Source organism: Coccomyxa subellipsoidea, assembly GCF_000258705.1.
Source record: "Coccomyxa subellipsoidea C-169, whole genome shotgun sequence".
Classification (NCBI taxonomy): Eukaryota; Viridiplantae; Chlorophyta; class Trebouxiophyceae; family Coccomyxaceae; genus Coccomyxa; species Coccomyxa subellipsoidea.
In genome coordinates, this window is record NW_005178033.1 from 639,948 (window position 1) to 656,838 (window position 16,891).

General features: G+C 53.1%; 4 protein-coding genes across 4 annotated transcripts; 2 read left to right on the plus strand and 2 right to left on the minus strand.

The window, feature by feature from the left end:
• Positions 1-368: 368 nt before the first annotated feature.
• On the minus strand, positions 369-4,918 carry COCSUDRAFT_42575 (hypothetical protein; the record flags this gene model as incomplete). Its single annotated transcript, XM_005646695.1, has 9 exons — positions 369-594; positions 1,040-1,216; positions 1,580-1,794; positions 2,117-2,275; positions 2,484-2,645; positions 2,995-3,040; positions 3,153-3,278; positions 3,386-3,438; positions 4,871-4,918. The coding sequence occupies 9 exons, from the start codon at positions 4,916-4,918 to the stop codon at positions 369-371; spliced, it is 1,212 nt and encodes a 403-aa protein (XP_005646752.1).
• An 809-nt stretch (positions 4,919-5,727) lies between these two features.
• COCSUDRAFT_16564 (HIRA-interacting protein 5) lies at positions 5,728-7,058 on the plus strand (the record flags this gene model as incomplete). The annotated part of the gene is made up of 4 exons (XM_005646696.1): positions 5,728-5,823; positions 5,950-6,142; positions 6,366-6,505; positions 6,846-7,058. 4 exons carry the CDS (start codon positions 5,728-5,730, stop codon positions 7,056-7,058), a joined length of 642 nt encoding a protein of 213 aa, XP_005646753.1.
• Positions 7,059-7,668: 610 nt separating this feature from the next.
• Positions 7,669-15,108, minus strand: COCSUDRAFT_55906 (hypothetical protein; the record flags this gene model as incomplete). The annotated part of the gene is made up of 15 exons (XM_005646697.1): positions 7,669-7,902; positions 8,141-8,377; positions 8,921-9,124; positions 9,463-9,561; positions 9,837-10,002; positions 10,440-10,644; positions 11,229-11,445; positions 11,736-11,891; positions 12,174-12,311; positions 12,595-12,813; positions 13,197-13,356; positions 14,010-14,132; positions 14,401-14,501; positions 14,648-14,851; positions 14,962-15,108. The coding sequence occupies 15 exons, from the start codon at positions 15,106-15,108 to the stop codon at positions 7,669-7,671; spliced, it is 2,610 nt and encodes an 869-aa protein (XP_005646754.1).
• Positions 15,109-15,336: 228 nt separating this feature from the next.
• Positions 15,337-16,675, plus strand: COCSUDRAFT_33453 (hypothetical protein). The gene is made up of 5 exons (XM_005646698.1): positions 15,337-15,499; positions 15,676-15,893; positions 16,044-16,124; positions 16,247-16,393; positions 16,556-16,675. The coding sequence occupies exons 1-2, from the start codon at positions 15,413-15,415 to the stop codon at positions 15,808-15,810; spliced, it is 222 nt and encodes a 73-aa protein (XP_005646755.1). The 5' UTR covers positions 15,337-15,412; the 3' UTR covers positions 15,811-15,893; positions 16,044-16,124; positions 16,247-16,393; positions 16,556-16,675.
• The last annotated feature ends 216 nt before the right edge of the window (positions 16,676-16,891 follow it).

Consider the following 16,891-nt stretch of genomic DNA (forward strand, 5'->3'; position numbering starts at 1 on the left):
TGCCAGCATGTGAAACCTGAAATAGTCTGCGAATAAAGTACATCTTTCAGTCAATTGGCACGAGGAACTTAATATCTGCAAGTGTTCAGCCAGTCTTAGTGACACAATAGCATATGCAATCTGCCAAGAGAGGCATTCTAAAGGATCGCTCATGTGACCTTTCTTGAAGGAATTTATTGCAACATATGCAGGCAACGCGCATCTTGACAGATCCCTGCGTTAGTCACTCTATTTGCATTGAGCGCCTGACGATGCCCTGTAGTTTTCTATCAGAAAACACTCTGAAAAACAGCGCCGAATAAGCATATTCCAACCCTGCCTCCTGCAATCAATATTCAATACCTCCACCCAAACCAGCTAAACAATGCCTACGCGTCATTTGCAACATATTCCTTTAAAAAAGGGTGGTTTAGGCACGACTCGGCCGTCGGCCGCCGCCGCCACTCAGGATTGAGCATTGCCGCCAACAAATCCCAGCCGGAAGCGCCGCCGGCCGCGCTGTCCAAAAATTGCACCGCGCCCGCCCATCGCTCGTCGGCATCGCAGTACTCGCGCGCCGCCTCTATGTCCAGCCGGAACGTGCTCTCCAGCAGCCTGCGCGCACATTCTGACACTTGTAGCGCAGGCGGCTCCATGATGTGGAGTCCACTTGCACACGAAAATCTTTGCCAGGCTTGGCGTGCAAGCACAGAACCCGCAAGCAAAAAGTGAAAAGACGACGCTCTTATCTCAGTCAAGCCTGGAGAAAGCAAGTCTGCAAAGTCCTCTGGTCAATACTAGCAAGGCAAGGACGGTTTGAATGCATGCACGCCTTCTTTGCGTGGTATGGGTGAGGGTACAAGTTAACTGGCAGCATTTAGCCGGGACAGGATACTTGAACATCATGACCGGGCAAGGAGCGCCTTTGAGCATTCTACTTTGCATCTCATGCAACCAAGGGGATGGTCTTCAAGCATCCCTGCTTTGCATATCCTGTCTCATTAGAGGCCTTGAGGTCCAGAGAATGCAAAGAACAGCGCGGGGAGACAGGCGGCCGCACCGCTGCAGGGAAGGCGCATCGATGGAGCCGGGTTCACAAAAGGGGATGAAGGCCATGCACGCCAGCAGCAGGCCGGCCGCGTACACGTCGTCGGCGATGCCGTAGTTGCGCCGCTCCGTCTCCGTGCGCGCCCCCTCCTGCTCCGCCCTCCTCCACAGCCCAGCTGCCAGCTGCTTCCTGTCGCAGCGCGCCACTTGCCTGTCAGCCGTGTGGCTCCTGTGCTCTGCGACATCTTGTTTCTGCTGAGGTGCCTGGTGATCTCCCTCAGAGAATGCTGCCTTGTCTGGGACTGTCCTCTGCTAAGTTGAGCAAAGAGCATCGCAAACACGTAGCGTCCTCAGAAATCCAGTCTGCTCCAGTTTGCTCTTTCTGAGCGTGCCAGTTCTGCTCCGGTCTGACAGGGCAGGTGCTTCAACACACGGCTGCAAGCTTAACAGCTGCTTCTGCAACGGTGCTGCTCGCTCATATTACTGTCAGGGATGATACAGACAGGAAGCAAAAATCTGCGCGAGCATTGGTGGGGGTTGGCGAGCCGCGCACAGGGGGTCTTTGGCGTCGATGCGGCCCCGCTCCCAGATGTCGGCCAGGGTGGCGCCGCCGTACAGAGCCGCCTCGGAGACGTCCACTGAGAATGCCAGGTCCCTCAGCCGCACCAGCAGCGGTCGACTGCCGGTCTCGTCCGTGCCGCTGAGGATCACAGAGGACGGTCCCACGCTCTGATGCAGCCTGTTGCGCGAGTGCATGTACGCCAGCCCCTGCTCAGCGGCACGACAGGTGCATCAATGGAGTTTACACCACTTGTCTGCATGCAGCAAATGCTGGAAGTACCCCATCAAGCTGACTGAAGATCACATCCCATCAAGGTGGTTCTTGACCACATTGGCCCAAGAACATTCGGTGGAGACGTCCCCTTCACATTGCCCAGGGATACAGCAGATATCTAAGAAGGGGCTACATGTTGTCTTCCCATACCATCAATACTAGCTTCTATGTATGAGACCAAGGGAACTGCAGTGTCCATACAAGATGACGCCATGCAGCATGGTGGAAGCTGTACGGTACTGAAAATTGGCTCACCTTAAGTGTCTGGCGGAGGACCTCCAGAGCAAAGGCCTGCCGGCGCTCTGCGCGGCCCCTGTCAAAGACGCTGAAGAGGCCGCCTCCCAAGCCGGCCTGCGACGCCTGCTGTGCCCATTGTGCTGCTGTTGTGGTGCCGTCATTACGAAACACCAGCCACTGCAATTGGCCCAATCGCATCAGCTGTCACCCCTTTCATTCTGTGATGACCGTTCTTGAAAGCACAGATGCCAATGTGTCCGTGCATGGTAATTCAGCAGGAGGGTAAAAGCACATTGCCAAGGGCAGGTGTCAGTTGTGCTCCAGGGATCTGGTCTGGAGCGTTTGCGACTAGGCATATCAGTGGTAGGTGGATGTGGGAAAGCACCTGCTCCCCGGCTGATGCACCCGAGCGGGGCATGAATCCACCCAGCAGGGTGCAGATGTGCTGCGCCTCTTTCACAACAGCGGGTGGCTGCAGGCTGCAGTGCGCAGCCAGCTCGTTGGCCGCCATTGCATCCGCCTCCTTGCCCCCATCCTGAGGGTACGCCTGTGCAGACAGATCATTCAAACAGTCATGTCAAAAACAAGGGAGAATGCGCAAACATGCAAGGCAGTGCGAGCGCCAGGAAAAAGGGAAGGGCTGCCTCGAGGTCAATATTCAATGCATGCAAACACACACGATGCCTCATATTGTTATGTGTGCATATGTGGGCACCTTTTAGGTGCACATGTCCTGTATGCAGATTTACAGCGTGGTGCTGGAGTCACATTACCCCTTCCTCAAGCCCTGAGAGCACGACCAACCTTCTTCTGCTTTTTATCTGCGCTTCTAGACATGCGTGGACAGCAGGCTGTTTAGCAAACACAGGAAACCCAGTAAAAAATTCTCTGCATACCTTCAGGACAACTCGGGTCCCACCGCCGGGGCCTCTCTTCACTCGCCTGCAGTCATTGCAATAATCCATTCAGCAAGCATGTCTATCCGTTTCCTGGATCCTGAAGCGGAACTCCTCATTGCTGACTGCCTTGGGCAGACATCAATCTAGCGGCTCACCCTGTGTAAAGGCGGACGCTGACCCCCCCAGATGACAGCTCCTGCTTTCCACGCTGCTGTATGCTGCCCAGATCCAGCTGAGAGGCTCCCAGCCTCACACCTCCTTGCTCTGTGTCAGGAGCATAGCTGTGGGCACCCACATCATTTGTTGTCACTGAGATATTTCCAGGAGAGTCAATTTTTGGTGAAGGCAACGGGAGCACTGGCCCCAGTTGTTATGACAAGTGACGCACCTCGATACATTCATAAATCCCATTGTGCCCAGGGAAGTTTCAATGACGAGGTCCTGTCACCAAGCGCATCACTGTCAGCATGAATATATTCTGATCCACTTCTTTCGATTTCTGTTATTCCAGCTGAAAAAGGATACTTCAAGTGCAAAGTGTGGGCCAACTCACATCCGGATCGTAGATAATAAGTCCGCTGCTCGCAGCAACACTAAGATAGTGTCTGCGCCCGGACGCATGTCGTTGTGTGTTGCCCCAAAGGCTCAACGGCTTTCTTGCCAACCACTTCCAGGACGGTTGGCACGTATGGCCCTTCAATTGCATGGCTTGATCGTATTGTTTCAGCGATACATCTTCCTGTGAGATTTGTTCTCATTTCTTGGAAGATGTGATGACGTGCCTTGGTCAATGCTGACATCAGGAAAGTCAAATCTGATGTGGATTTGTGAGCTTGGATGCGCGCAGAAACATCGAAGTTTTCCTATGTTGCTTACATTTATATAAATAGCAATTGTTCTCAAGACATGCATGATCTTGCAGCGTGAGAGCTTTCACCATGTGTCACTTGGATACTTCTGCTCATCACCAAATGCGCTGCGTGGTGTTGCATTTGCTGTGTTGCATTGCTATCAAGAATCAGATCTCCCTCTCATGCAAACATAAAAAATTAGGCGCTCAAATGTTGTCTTTTCCCATGCTTGGGTCCTTGAAGAGAATTACAAACACATCAGGGCCACCATAGTACTCACATGCAAATGCATGCTACGTGTATACATGCAGCCCCCCTGGGGCCCAAACTTTCAAATTCCTCAAAACAGAAAGTAAACTTGGATGTGGGCTGATTGCCAACACCCCACACTTGGAGGGCAGACCTCTGTACTCAATCGTTGTTTAAAACTCTGATCTGTAATGACATGAGAGGCTCAGATGTGTCTTGCCGCCACTCATTGTCCATGTGCGGATCAATTTTCTAGTTGCAGGACGCCACCTCTTTAGTTTGAGCTGACTTCAGAAGACTCAGTTGCTGGAGATGTGCATGCGCTGCACCGGCAAGCGCTAGACCTTTCCTCAGAAGTAGCAGTATGCCAGATGAGGCCAGGCCAACGCAAGCTGCTGCAGCCTTCAAGAGTTGTTTGGCGCCCCAAATGGCTACTGCTTTTTTGGTTCTGTTCTGCATCGGGGTCATGTCATGCCGTGTCATGAAGCCATGAAGCCTCCACAAAAAGTTTTGGAGGAGATTTTGAAGGCAGTTTTGATTGGTTGGTATAAGGAGGATTTGCAGAATGGTGGCCCTGATGTTGAGAGGCACATCACGCTCCCTGGCATCATCATGCACATTCAATGAAGTTCAGTATTTTGTTTTATGTCAGATTCGGTGATTTTTACTATTATTAATTCTTTGTTCGGTGATGGCTGAAAGCTTGTGATTGAATGGGACTTGCGAGTTGCTCTGTATACATGTGTAGCAATCAAAATTGGGCAGTCTTACACCTGCAGAGCAGCTGTTCGGGCCCAGGCCAGAGGCGGCCGCCGCGGCATGCTAGCGCTACTAGCCTTTAGCGCCAACACCACTTAAGATGTTCAACGAAACAAATTGCATATGCAACATAATGGGGAGCTGCACTATTGCATGTTGCAACTCATTCTTATCTTTAAACAAAAGTTGCATGCCTGTGGGACTGAGTCAAACCAGGAACAGACAGCATGGCATGCCACGTTGCGTACACGTGTGCGCCACGCTGGCCATTACGTGAAGTTCCCGAAAGTGAACTCCCAACAAACGATGATAGTTGGACACAAAACTGCAAATATAAGTGCATCTGGTGTATCGAAGTAATAGCAAGCTCTGAAAGCTGCATCGCTGATACCTGCTTTTCCTTGGGGACACAGACTCGAAGGAGCAAAGAAGTTACAAGCGAGACAGATAACAATGAGAAGGCTATTATTGAAGGCGATCGAGCGCTCTTTCGCAAGTTCTTCTGCTAGCATGCAAGCAAGATGCGTGTCGGCGGTAAGCATCTGTGACTCGGCTAGATCTTCCCGTTGACATGCTAGATTCGGAGTGACCTTCCTGCTTCTAAGCTGCTGATTAGAAATTATGTTGCCTCCTTGTTACCGAATTATCAAGTTGTTTGTGCTTCACAGGCGGCTGCGAGCACCTCCTCAGCCCATCTTGCAGGGGGGCTGTCTTTGCAGACTGTCAGAAGGAGGAGTACGCTGCTATTCAACCCATCAAGGACAGGACCTGCGGCATCGTGTAGTGGTAAGGCTTGTGCTGGCTTGTGTCGCATACGAGAGACTTGTTCTCGTGGTCCATGGCACTGAAACATGCAGACCTATCTGCAGGGATGCAGCACCAGCAGCAGCGAGGGATGTTCATACAGACCAGTACCACGCCCAATCCTGCAAGTCTCATGTTTCTCCCAGGCACTAAAGTCATGGAGGTACGAACAAGTCTCCTCAAATCTTTTCCATAAGTGATTGCCTGGCAAGTAGCGTTCAACACCTTTGAAGGAGTGCCTTGAGCTCAGCTTGGCTTACTTTACTAAGTAAACAATTGTGATGTGCAGTCTGGGAGTGCGCACTTTGAGAGCCCAAGGGATGGCATGTCCTCACCACTGGCAAAGCGCCTCTTCGCCATCGACGGAGTGACCGGGGTCTTCTTCGGCTCCGATTTTGTCACGGTGACAAAGAGCGATGACTATGCCTGGAGCGTCCTCAGGCCACAGATATTTGCGGCCATGATGGAGCACTTCAGCTCAGGTCAGCCCCTGGCTTAGCTGTGACCATCCTCTTGACTAGGCTTGTACACTTTGTGCCTCCATCGCAGTGGCTCTTGCCTCAATCTAGGTCAGGAACGACGGGTGCAAAGACTCAGCGCATGTGTGGTGCTAAATTATAGACAAGGAGGACTTTTTTCGCGGTGAGGGGTCTGGGTTGATCATACGATTGTGCTTAAAGATGAAAGCGCACTTTGGCTGTGCAGGGGATGAGCTGTTCACGGATCAGTCGGCGGTGGCGCCGGACACGGCCATCAGCGAGGATGACAGCGAGGTGGTGGCCATGATCAAGGAGCTGCTGGAGACGCGGATCCGGCCGGCAGTACAGGAGGACGGCGGTGACATCGTATTCCAGGCAAGCATCTTTCACATAACACACTCACCTTACTTATTCCTCGGTGGCTCTGAATAGCACCACGTTATTTTGTTAATCCTGGGGCCAAAAGCACCGGCTGACCTCTACATGAGATCGTCTCATCAGAGGCCTTCACTGTGCTGAAGGTTGCCATGTGTGGCATGACTCCCAGAGCATAGCCTACACAGGGCGGGTGTTGAGGGGCAAGGAATTTCACCAGAGTGCTTCTCATTACATTGTGTGCGTGCTTGATGGTCGTTGCTCTTGTGGCGTGATGCAGGAGCCAGGGTATGAATTATCAGTGAGTTTTTGGGTTTGGGGATATGCGCAGGGCTTTGATGAGGAGACGGGGCAGGTGGTGCTCAAGATGCAGGGGGCCTGCAGTGGCTGCCCGTCATCCTCGCTGACGCTCAAGTCGGGCATCGAGAACATGCTGATGCACTACATCCCCGAAGTCAAGGAGGTAGTTGAGGCGCCTGCAGACGAGGCAGAGCTGGCAGGCCTGGAGGAATTCAACAAGCTGGAGCAGCATCTGTCAGCCTAAGTTGGGGAGTGAATTTAGATTGAACAAGCAGAACTTATATCAAGGTTCCATGAGATGTCTCTTATGTGGTGTCACATATGGATGATACAATCTTAAGGTCCGACCGATGAGTCATTGCTTGTTAAATACAGCATGAGGCTGATGCTGACAAGACAGCGCCTCGGAGTAGCTGCCAGCGTGTCATGTTGACATTAGTATTTTTTCACCGTCCACCATCTAGTGCAGATGTGGGACCTTCCAGATTATGTAATGAGGCGTTACAGCCTTACAGCTTCAAGTTGCTGCTCATGAAGAGTTGAGGTATGCAAGCCATGTGTCCAAGGAGCACTGTTGGTGTCCAATGTGCAATGTAATGGTTTAGTCGTGTCAGTGGTGTATCAACTAATTCCGCAACACTTTTTGAACAGAATCAAGTCGAATCCAAATACTCAGATATTCCAAGGCGTCTTCCTAATTCAGCTTTGCTCACGAGGGCGCCACATGTGTAGTACACGGAATGTTACTTGCATGGCTCGATCACGAAATAGATCTGCAGAGCGCTTTCTGAAGCATCAGGCTTGAAAACTTACAATAAACTTTGCCGCTGCTGCACTGTACGGCAATGCGGATCTCAGCAGGCATTAATGGGCACGCTGGACAACAGCACCCTCTCCATTCCAGTGCTCAGCTCTGGGTGGGCAGCGCTGAGGTCCTGCAGGATCCCTTGTATCCTCCGATGGCGCGCTGAGGCGCGGGTCACCTTCGCCTGCAGCAGCTCGGGCCCTGTGTGGGGCGTCAGCTTCCCGGCAGCTGCCTCCTCGTACCACTTCGCCACCCTCTGCGCTCTAGACGTCAGTATGAGGGCCTGCAAGGGCAACAATCAAAATTGGCCACATATACCGACTGCTGTCACCACCAAGAGCATGCAGCAGCCATGCTAGCGTTGTATACTGCAAGGCGATTTAACTCTCATCCAGAGGACGCTGCCCCAAAGAAAAGGGGGAAAAACAACATGTTGCACTGCACCAGTGAGATGCAGCAAAACGAAGCTGGTTCTCAGGGCAGCAGAGCAGGGGCCTTGCCTGGTGTTTCTGGTCAGTTACGGCAGCAATGTCCCTCCTGACTGCTTCCTCCTGCGCACTCAGCTGCCCGCAGCGCGAGGCGATCTCCGCAGCTTGGAATTCCAGCTGGCTGTGCTGAGCTGTCAGCTCGCCTATCTTGGCCTGCACTGCCTCGCTATTCTTGGTGACCTCTGCCAGTGTGCGCTCTAAGGCTGCCAGCATTGTCTGCTGCCGGTGCTCGATGTTGGCCGCTGCCCGCTTGTCCTCGCACGCCAGTCCCTGCAGGAAACCCCTTGATTGAATTACTAAGTGGAGAAATGGGAGCTCTTTCCACCGTGATTCGGTTTTTGGCTCGCAACATCCTTTCCCTGGTGAACCTGAAATGCATGCATGCAAAGGCATGCAGTCGCTATTGCCCTCTCGTGATCTGCTACCATGTGCTTGTTGTGTGTATTTTAGGAAGATATCTCACTGCCAACATATCTTTCAGCTGGGCAGCAACGGCACACCAGAGCAGTCAAGCCACCGAACATGAACCTCTACAACAAGCAGACATGCTTGCTCGCTTTCTGGCGGTCGCCGAAGTTTGCATACAGTGGCCAAATTGTGACTGCAGCCATCCCATATCCTCTTTGATCTTGCATATCTTGCAGACAGCACTCCAAAAGGAGACCATATAATATAATGGAAGACATGTTAAGCCCACAGATGTCCTGTAGACGCCCTGGGTGTACTGCCCCACGGCCTCTGGCTTTGGATTTGCCGACTTGCAGCAATAGAAATCCCCCGGGCTCTGAAAGGGGAGGAAACTTGCGGGCGCACCCGGAGCTCGACGACCTCCCGGCGCTCAACGGCGCGCTGCAGCTCGGCATGCTTCTGCGTGCGCGACTGCCGCAGCTCGGCCTCGCGCGCTTTGAGACGGCCAACCTCGGCGGCGAGCGCGGCGGCCTCCTCGTTGCCGACGGCCGGGTCGAGCGCGGCCGCCATCTCGCGCTGCACCTGGATGCGCCGCTCCCACTCAAGCACCTGACCAGGCGCTGACAACTCAGGGAACCCACTTTTCTGTGATTTTTTGGGGGCGGTCAAAGTCGAATCCTATCCTCCAAGATTCAGCTGGCCATGATAACACAGGCACCCCCTGAGGCGTGCCTTCAGGGGTGATTGTATCACACTCTCGATCTAAAGCTCCCCTATTCCTCTTTCCAAAGACACACATTCTCAATACCTTGTGCCTTTGGTTAGACTACCCGCATTTGTTACGCAGTGGCATGCACATCCACCAATGCATGCTGCCCGTGGAAATAGAACGTCTAACATTTCTGGAAAGACAGGCAATGCACCGGATGAAAGATGGGGGTGCAGACCTGGCGTTGAGCTTCCACAGCATCAGCCACAGCCGTGTGCTTGTCACTGCGCACCGCCTCTATCTCCGCCCTCATCCTCCCCTTCTCTTCCTCCATGTCCTGCTCTCAGCAGACAAGAGCCCCAAGTCATTGAGCCTGGATTGCTTTCAAAGGAGAGCCAGAAGTTGCCTGCTCGTGGTTCATGCAGCACAGAGGAGCAACCTCTGCCTTTGGGCTGAGGCCAAGTATTATGTTGTTTGCATTGTGGCAGACAAAGAGGTTGTTCAGGAGTACTGGGTGTAAAGGGCGTGCCTAAAGAGGCCTGCTCTTCCATGGAACACATGCGCGACACATGGCGCATGCACAGAATGCCAAGTGTGACCAAAGATCCCCACCTTGGTCTGGTTGTCCACAGCTGCGCGCAGGCCGAAGGTTTCTGAGACAAGCTCGGCGTGGGCCTCGGAGGTCTCTGCCAGCATGGCGTTGACTCGTGCCATGTCAGCGCGCTGCCGGTCCATCGCCTTTCCCAGATCCTCCAGGCACTTTGCCTCAGCCTTTTGCCTGCAATGCCGAATAAAAACAAATAGGCTGCTTGCCTGGCCATGAAATACCCATCGAGGCAGGTTTTAAGCAGGCTGCTTGAATCTGCAGCTGCAATCTTCAATCCAGTAATTGATCGGACGGGTACGCCGTTTTGCTGAACGGGTTGTGCTCCCATGGCCTTATGAGCCGGGGAGTGCTGAGTTCAAGGCATAAGCAGCACTCAATCAATTTTCTGATGTGTTCTTAGTTGAGTTTGTGCGTCCATAGCTGCAGCTGCAGAACCTGGGTGGGTGTCCCCAACAAGCTTGGATCTAGGATCCTGCGGTTGCAGTCTGACAACCATGTGTCTGTGGGCTGCCTAGAGACGATGCTTACTCTGAAACTGAGCGCTAGGCATCGGATCATCCCTCAGTCGGCTGCAAATAATGAAATGTGACTGACAAGGAGGCACCCACTGGTGCTCGAGGCGGCTAAGGCGGTGCAGCATGACGGCGTGCGTGCTGGTGTCCCGCGCCAGCTGCTCGGCAGCTGCACCGTTGCTGGCCGCGAGCGCGAGCAGCTCCCGCTGCTGAGTCACCCACTGCAGCTGCAGCGCGTGGCCCTCCTCTGTGCGCGCAGCAATCTCACGTGACAGATTCGCAATTGCCGCCTCCAAGGGGCCTGCGCCGCCACATCATCAGCTTAGTAACCCTCATCAAAAATACAGCACTACACCTGTTATTGTTAGATGACATCTCTCCTGAGTTCTTAGGATTCCCTGGCTTTTAACAACAGTGGCACAAATATCCTGATTGGCTCTTCGCATGGGAACCTCGACTGCAGCAGGAGCGGTCAGCAGCATTTGAGCCTTTATGCAAGAGATGCAGATCATAATATTTGTGCTAATATGCACCTCTTGCACAGGCTAAAAACGCTGCTGACAGCATCAAATTGGTGCTACTAAGCACCAAGCAGCGTGTGCTATGTCCTGGATCATCAAGGTCCAGGCAGAAAGCAAATCCAGCTATACTCATTACCCTGGATCTCAGCGGTTGCTATATTTGGTTGCAGACCACACCGGCATCTTCCCCTGGAGCCATGGCAGCCGGTATCTTTGCATGGGAACCTCGACTGCAGCATTAGCGGTCAGCAGCACTTAGCTGCTTTCTGTAAGAGATGCAGATCATAGTTCCAATGCTGATTTGCACATCTCGTAGAGGCTCAATGTGCTGCTGGCAATAAATACCTTTTGCAAAGGACCACACCTGCATCCTCCCCTGGGGGCACGGCTGCCAGGATCTTCTCCAGCTTCCGGTTGAGGATGTCCTGCTCGCGCGTCTTGCGCTCGATTTCATCCGCGCACTTCTTCATCTCTGCCTCTGTCCGCTCCATCGCGGCCTCGCCTTCTTTGAGCTCCGCCTCTGCCGCGTCCAGAGCTTCGGCGTGCCGGCTGTTGCGCGCCTCTGCCGTTGCTGCATCCGCCTGCACAATCGCAGTCTTCTGATGTGCTGTGCATGCTCTCGCAAAGGCCTTCTGAGGAGCTCTCCAATGATCACATCAGGTAAACTCCGTGCATGGGGACTCTGGACAGGAAGCCGCAGCAAGTGCAATGTAGCCACTACATGTTTATATCATTCTGTGTAGCGATTACTTTCCTTGCAGCCACTTGCGCATCCTGTCCGCAGGCTGTGCAACTAATTTAAAAAGGTTTCGACCAGACCAAGGGATGAAGTGCTTTATAGTCGCAGGTGCACTTTTCAAGGAATGGGCACCTCGATTTGAGCGCCTTTCTTTCTGAGGGTCTCAGCAATGGCTTCCTGCTCTTGCACGCTCAGCCGCACTCGCTTGATTTCTGCTGCCACCTGCTGGCCCCTCTTGTTCGCCTGCGTCTGGCCGCTCAGCTGCAGCAGCACCTGCTCTGTGACCTCCTGCAAGCACAGCCATGCCCATTTTTTGCCTTTTCTTCCTTGTATCCACATCCATGCGATACATCTTACCTTTGCATCAGCCTTACGGTCTGTCAGACGCTCAGTAGCTGTGGTGCAAATGCATGAGGAGACTGACTGGTATCATCAAATGCTATCCTTGCCAAATGTCAAGTGCATATGCAGACAAGCTGCGTGCAATGGCTGCCAATTCCTACCCCTCCAAGCAACAGTGGGCACGCTGCTCAGTACTTGTGAAAGCAGGTTCAGAGATGTGAAATCTACTTGGAGCTGCTGCTGTGCGGCTGCAGCATTGCGGTCAGTAACGACGTGGCTGTCAGCCAGCCTCTTGGCCTCGGCATGCTCCGCCCTGAGGCTCGCCTCTGTGTCCGCCAGCGAGGCAGCCAACCTGCCCAGTGTGTCCTGCGCCAAAGCCAGCAACAATACTCTGGCCGCCAAATCTATGTCCCAAGCATTCAAATACTTAGATGAGCACTCACTTGATTGCATAGAAACTGAATGAGGACAGATTCTCCCGCCAGTGGCTTAGTGATGACTTTGTCATCACCAGGCGAAATTGCCAAAAGGAGAGGCCCAACTTCAGGTGGTGACATGTGCCATCTTGTCATCGGTCTGAAAGATGACAGACGGCACCACCGAGAGTTGGGCATGCTCCGGCAACCTGATGAGGAGGGCGGCACCGCACCTGCAGCATGCCCTGTCGGCCGCGGAGGGCGCTGCTAGTCCCTGACAGCATGGCTGCCTCCCCTTGCAAGCGTTCAAGAACGGCCGCAGACTGCTCTGTACGCGCAGCCGCCCTCTTCAGGTCCTTCCTGCACCCTGCCAGCTCCACCTCGACCGCCTTCTGCTGCTCGGCCTGCTCCCGTGCAGCCTCCTCCATTCCCTGCAGGCCATCGGCCGATGCCTGTTAGTAAGCCCCTCTTTTGTGCGACTTTTAATACACATTGGAGAGCATCGCCACATTGTGCTTGAAGCCCGTGTGCAGCTGCGTTGCGCGTGAGTTTGCCTCTCTTGTGTTCAGGATTATTTTAAATTGTCAAGGGGCTCTGGCCCTAAAATGTTTGCCGCTGCTCAACCTTGCTGCATTGCTGGCACCGTGCTTCTGCCAGAACACAGTGTGGGCACCCTGGAAAGCTTCCAGAATGAGACAGTGAGTCACAATCAGAACAATCTGCCCAAGCCAGGCCTGCCTCTGACACATGCCTGCGCGGGGTGCTGTGATAGGACCCCTTACCTTGAGGCCATATGGGAACTACAAACTAAAGGATGACACATTGGGGACAGTACCTTGAGGGCCTCGTCCCGGCGCTGCAGTCCGAGCAGGCTGGACTGCCACTGCTGCCGCCGGCCGCGCAGCTCCAGCTGCACGCCCTCCATATCCACCGCTGCTCCCGCCAGCATCTGCCTGGCAGCTGCCGTGTCCCGCTCCTGCGTCTGCCGCTGCTCCCTGGATGCACCAAGCAAGAACTAACTAGAGTGGTCCGCACGTAGGAGCTTGCTTGAACAATCCCTGGTCTCTACTCTCAATTCCTGTGAATTTGCTGTTGTTCCAAGCTCCCCAGCCCCTCATTTTGGCAGCTCGATTTGGATTTAGGCAGGCCACATCTCATTGGCCCCATGCTCCTCTACATTTCGCGGACTGATAAGACTCTGTTACTTTATCATTACTATTACACCACGGTTACCCACTGTGACCGGCAGGCCTGCATCTGGCAGGAGGGTGTTCCCTCTGCAGAGCAGGGCCTAAGCTCACAGCATGTTATGGCAGACAACCAAACCAGTGTTATTTCAACCTTCCCAGCTACATGGAAACCAAGTTGAATCCTACAGACACTAAGTTTCTTCCGTAGGCCGGAGTGCTGAAATACAACTGGATTGGTGTCTGTGGAATTTTTCCTGCTGCAGGGCTGCTGCATGGTCCTTTCTGCTAGACTACAGACTACATTTACATGCCTGCCGGTCATGTGGTGACGCTAATGTCACAAATTACACGTCATCCAATCATTGGTTTCCAATTAGATTCCTGGCGCTGATTTGGTGTGCTTACACCATCCGAGTGATAACAAAATCCAAAAAAAAGAAAAGGTCCAACCGCCGAACCTGAACAGCGCCAGCTGCGCCTTTTGGAAGTCCACCTGTCGCTGCAGCACCTCTGCGGCAGCCTCCTGCTCCGCCCTCTCCCTCGCCAGCCGCTGCGCCGACTGCTCCGCCGCTTGCGTGCACCTGGCACATGCAGAATCGACTTGATTCGCCATGCATGCACAGCAATCTCCTTTTCTGAGTCTTTTCAAAGTAACACAAGCCAATGAGGTTGGACAATGTGAGTTGTGAAGGTAATAAATATCATGGCTTGCGTCCAATTGAAATGCGCAACTGACTTGGCTTGCCATGCATGCGCAGTGATACATTTTGGATATGTAGAAAAAGCGCGAGATGCTGAAACACATCCAATCTGGAGGGTCCAGGAGAGTGGACTGGTGGGAGGCGGCACCTCTGGGTGACTGCAATCTCGCTCTTCTGCTCTTTGCTCTCGGCGCTGACTCGCTTCAGGGCGTTTGACATGGTGTTCAGCTCGTCTCGAAATGCCTCCACCTGCAAAATGGTTCATTCTGTCACAGTGCCCTTTGGCGATCTATCCCTAGTCAGATATCTAGCTAGAGATCAGGTGCATTTTTGAAAGCTTTTACGTGTACTTGAGCAGAATATGTTGTTTAGGCATGGGACTGGGTGCAGCGCACCGCATCCCTCTCTTTCTGCAGCAGGCTGGACTCCTTGCCAAGTGCAGTGTGCAGGTGCGAGACGTGCTTCTCGGCAAGTTGCCTGGAGCCCGCAAGCTCCACGGTGGACTTCTGCGCCTGCTGCAAGCTCTTCTGCACCCAAGCCAGCTGCTGCTGGAAGCCATACATCTCCACACCGAGATCCTCTCTCCGCTGCTTTGCATCCTGCACCAATCAGGTTCGACGATTTGGCATCCACTGCACATTTTGATTAAGAGTCGCACTCGTCGTCAAAGGATTTGCAATTATTTTGCCTCCACTGCAACCTGACGGACCTTCAGGCCTTGAACCTTTTCCCTGAGTTGTTCCTGTAGATGAAGCTTCCTCTCCTCGAGCTGGAAAGTAAGAGCCTCCTGCGCCTGCTGCAGCAGGGGATGGTCAGCTGCCAGGTGCGAGGATGCACCCGGCATGTCCGACTCCATACCGTAGCGCTCTTTTAATAAATTGATGTTTTAAATGCAGTCCTATGATATTTTGGATGCATTATCATGCATTGAATCTCGGATCGAAGATGCGAAAATGGTTTTTGGACGGTTCCTAAAATAGCTGATGCCCTCTTGGAAACCCTTTGTGAAGCCCTCGGCACAGCTAGAGCAGGAGCTGGTGATCTGTTCATTGTTTCTAGCTAAAGCTTAACTGTGTATATGCCTGTCGTTTTGGTACAAAATGTGAGACTTCCACCGGTGTCCAATGCACCAGATCCTTCAGTGTTGAAGGAGGATCAGCATGAGTGGAAAGCAGAAGTTGCCAGACCACGTCGTTGCTCCCGAAGGAACCAGCCTTTTCAGGACCATCAACTTCGAGAGATATGCGGTCAGCACAAGCCCTTCTTCGCATGAGATGCTTGTTTTCCAAGGGTTGCCTGGAGGCATTTGCTTAGGAGAATTCGTGATCTGATATCGATCTAGATTCTGATTTCAGGAAACTATCAATTACGTGTCCATGCACGACTATATGAGTTTGAGTTGTTTCTGTGCTTTGTCGTCCAGAGACCCACAGGAGGCATGCGGTTGACTGCTTACATAGGAACGGCTGCTTTCCTGGGATTCTTCGCGTACATGGCCTACCAAAAGGATTCTCTGTCCAAAGAGCACTCCTTGCAGGGACAGCATCGCAGCCAGTGAACAGGCAGCGCGTGTTGAGCATGGCAGACAACGTGCTCTATGATGAATCCCAATCAGAAATCATCGCAAAGGCTCAAGGGCAGGTGAGCTGATCGCAGTAATGGCCCTTGAATGTCGGTTTCTCATCGATCCAGCCATTCTCTGAGTTTTCAGACCCACACTGCATGCAGTATGCGCTTGACAGATGACTGCATGCAGAAATGACTGCGCAGTAACAATGGGAATGCCTGCAGATTGATACCGTGCGCAGCTGTGGCAAGCAGCTCATTGAAGCGCTGGCAGCTGGTGGCGAACCTGCAGTCTTATCTCAAAAGGCAAGGATTGCTGCCAAGCAGACCAACAACAAACCTGAGTCTACCCTCTCAAGTGCATTGCATGCCTGGCACTGGAAAGCCCCAGTCAAACAGCCTGTCCTCAATACAATGCTTGCTTGCAGGTCACTGCTGTGACTTCAGCGGCTGAAGCCGCAATTGCAGCTGCTGATGCTCACGTTCAAGTCCTTGGCCCTGTGCTACGGGCCGCATCAGAGCGTCCGGCAGAGGCTGAAAAGGCTGCTCGGGCAAAAGTCCTTCAGAAGCGCAAGGTGCGCCCCTGTGACAATACGAATTCTTCTGCGATGCATTACAGACGCCTAATCATCCTTGTATTGCGCTGGACCCTGCAAATCTTGCGCTGTCTTGACAAAGGAGATGATTTGTATAGAGGCAAGAGCTGATATGGTCAATGTTGGTGGGGTGCGCTTCAGGACGCTGGCCATGCAGCTACACCATCGTCAGACTTTGCAAACAAGTCTGAGAGCGAGGTGCTTGGACTCGTTGCGCAGAGAGTGTCCACAGCCACTGGCCTTCCAGTAGAGCTGAAGGGCTCCTCAGGTTCCAAGTGAGCGCTCCATGTTCTATTCTATGCAACACCTTGCATTGACTTGTGCTCAAGATCTACCGAAAGAAGTCAGATGCTTCACTAGGCTTACATCCTGTGTGTGATTGCGACAGAGCGGATGCTGCAGCTGCCAGGGAGGTGCACATGAGAGTGGAAGGTGTGATGTGCGCCATGGTGGCGCTGGCAGCTGCCGGGCGGCCAG

Bases quoted from the DNA above. Each gene is read 5' to 3' on its own strand.
- COCSUDRAFT_33453 (XM_005646698.1), top strand. From the start codon at position 15,413: ATGAGTGGAAAGCAGAAGTTGCCAGACCACGTCGTTGCTCCCGAAGGA. The intron at 15,500-15,675 runs GTCAGCACAAGC...TTTGTCGTCCAG, and splicing joins TCAACTTCGAGAGATATGCG to AGACCCACAGGAGGCATGCG.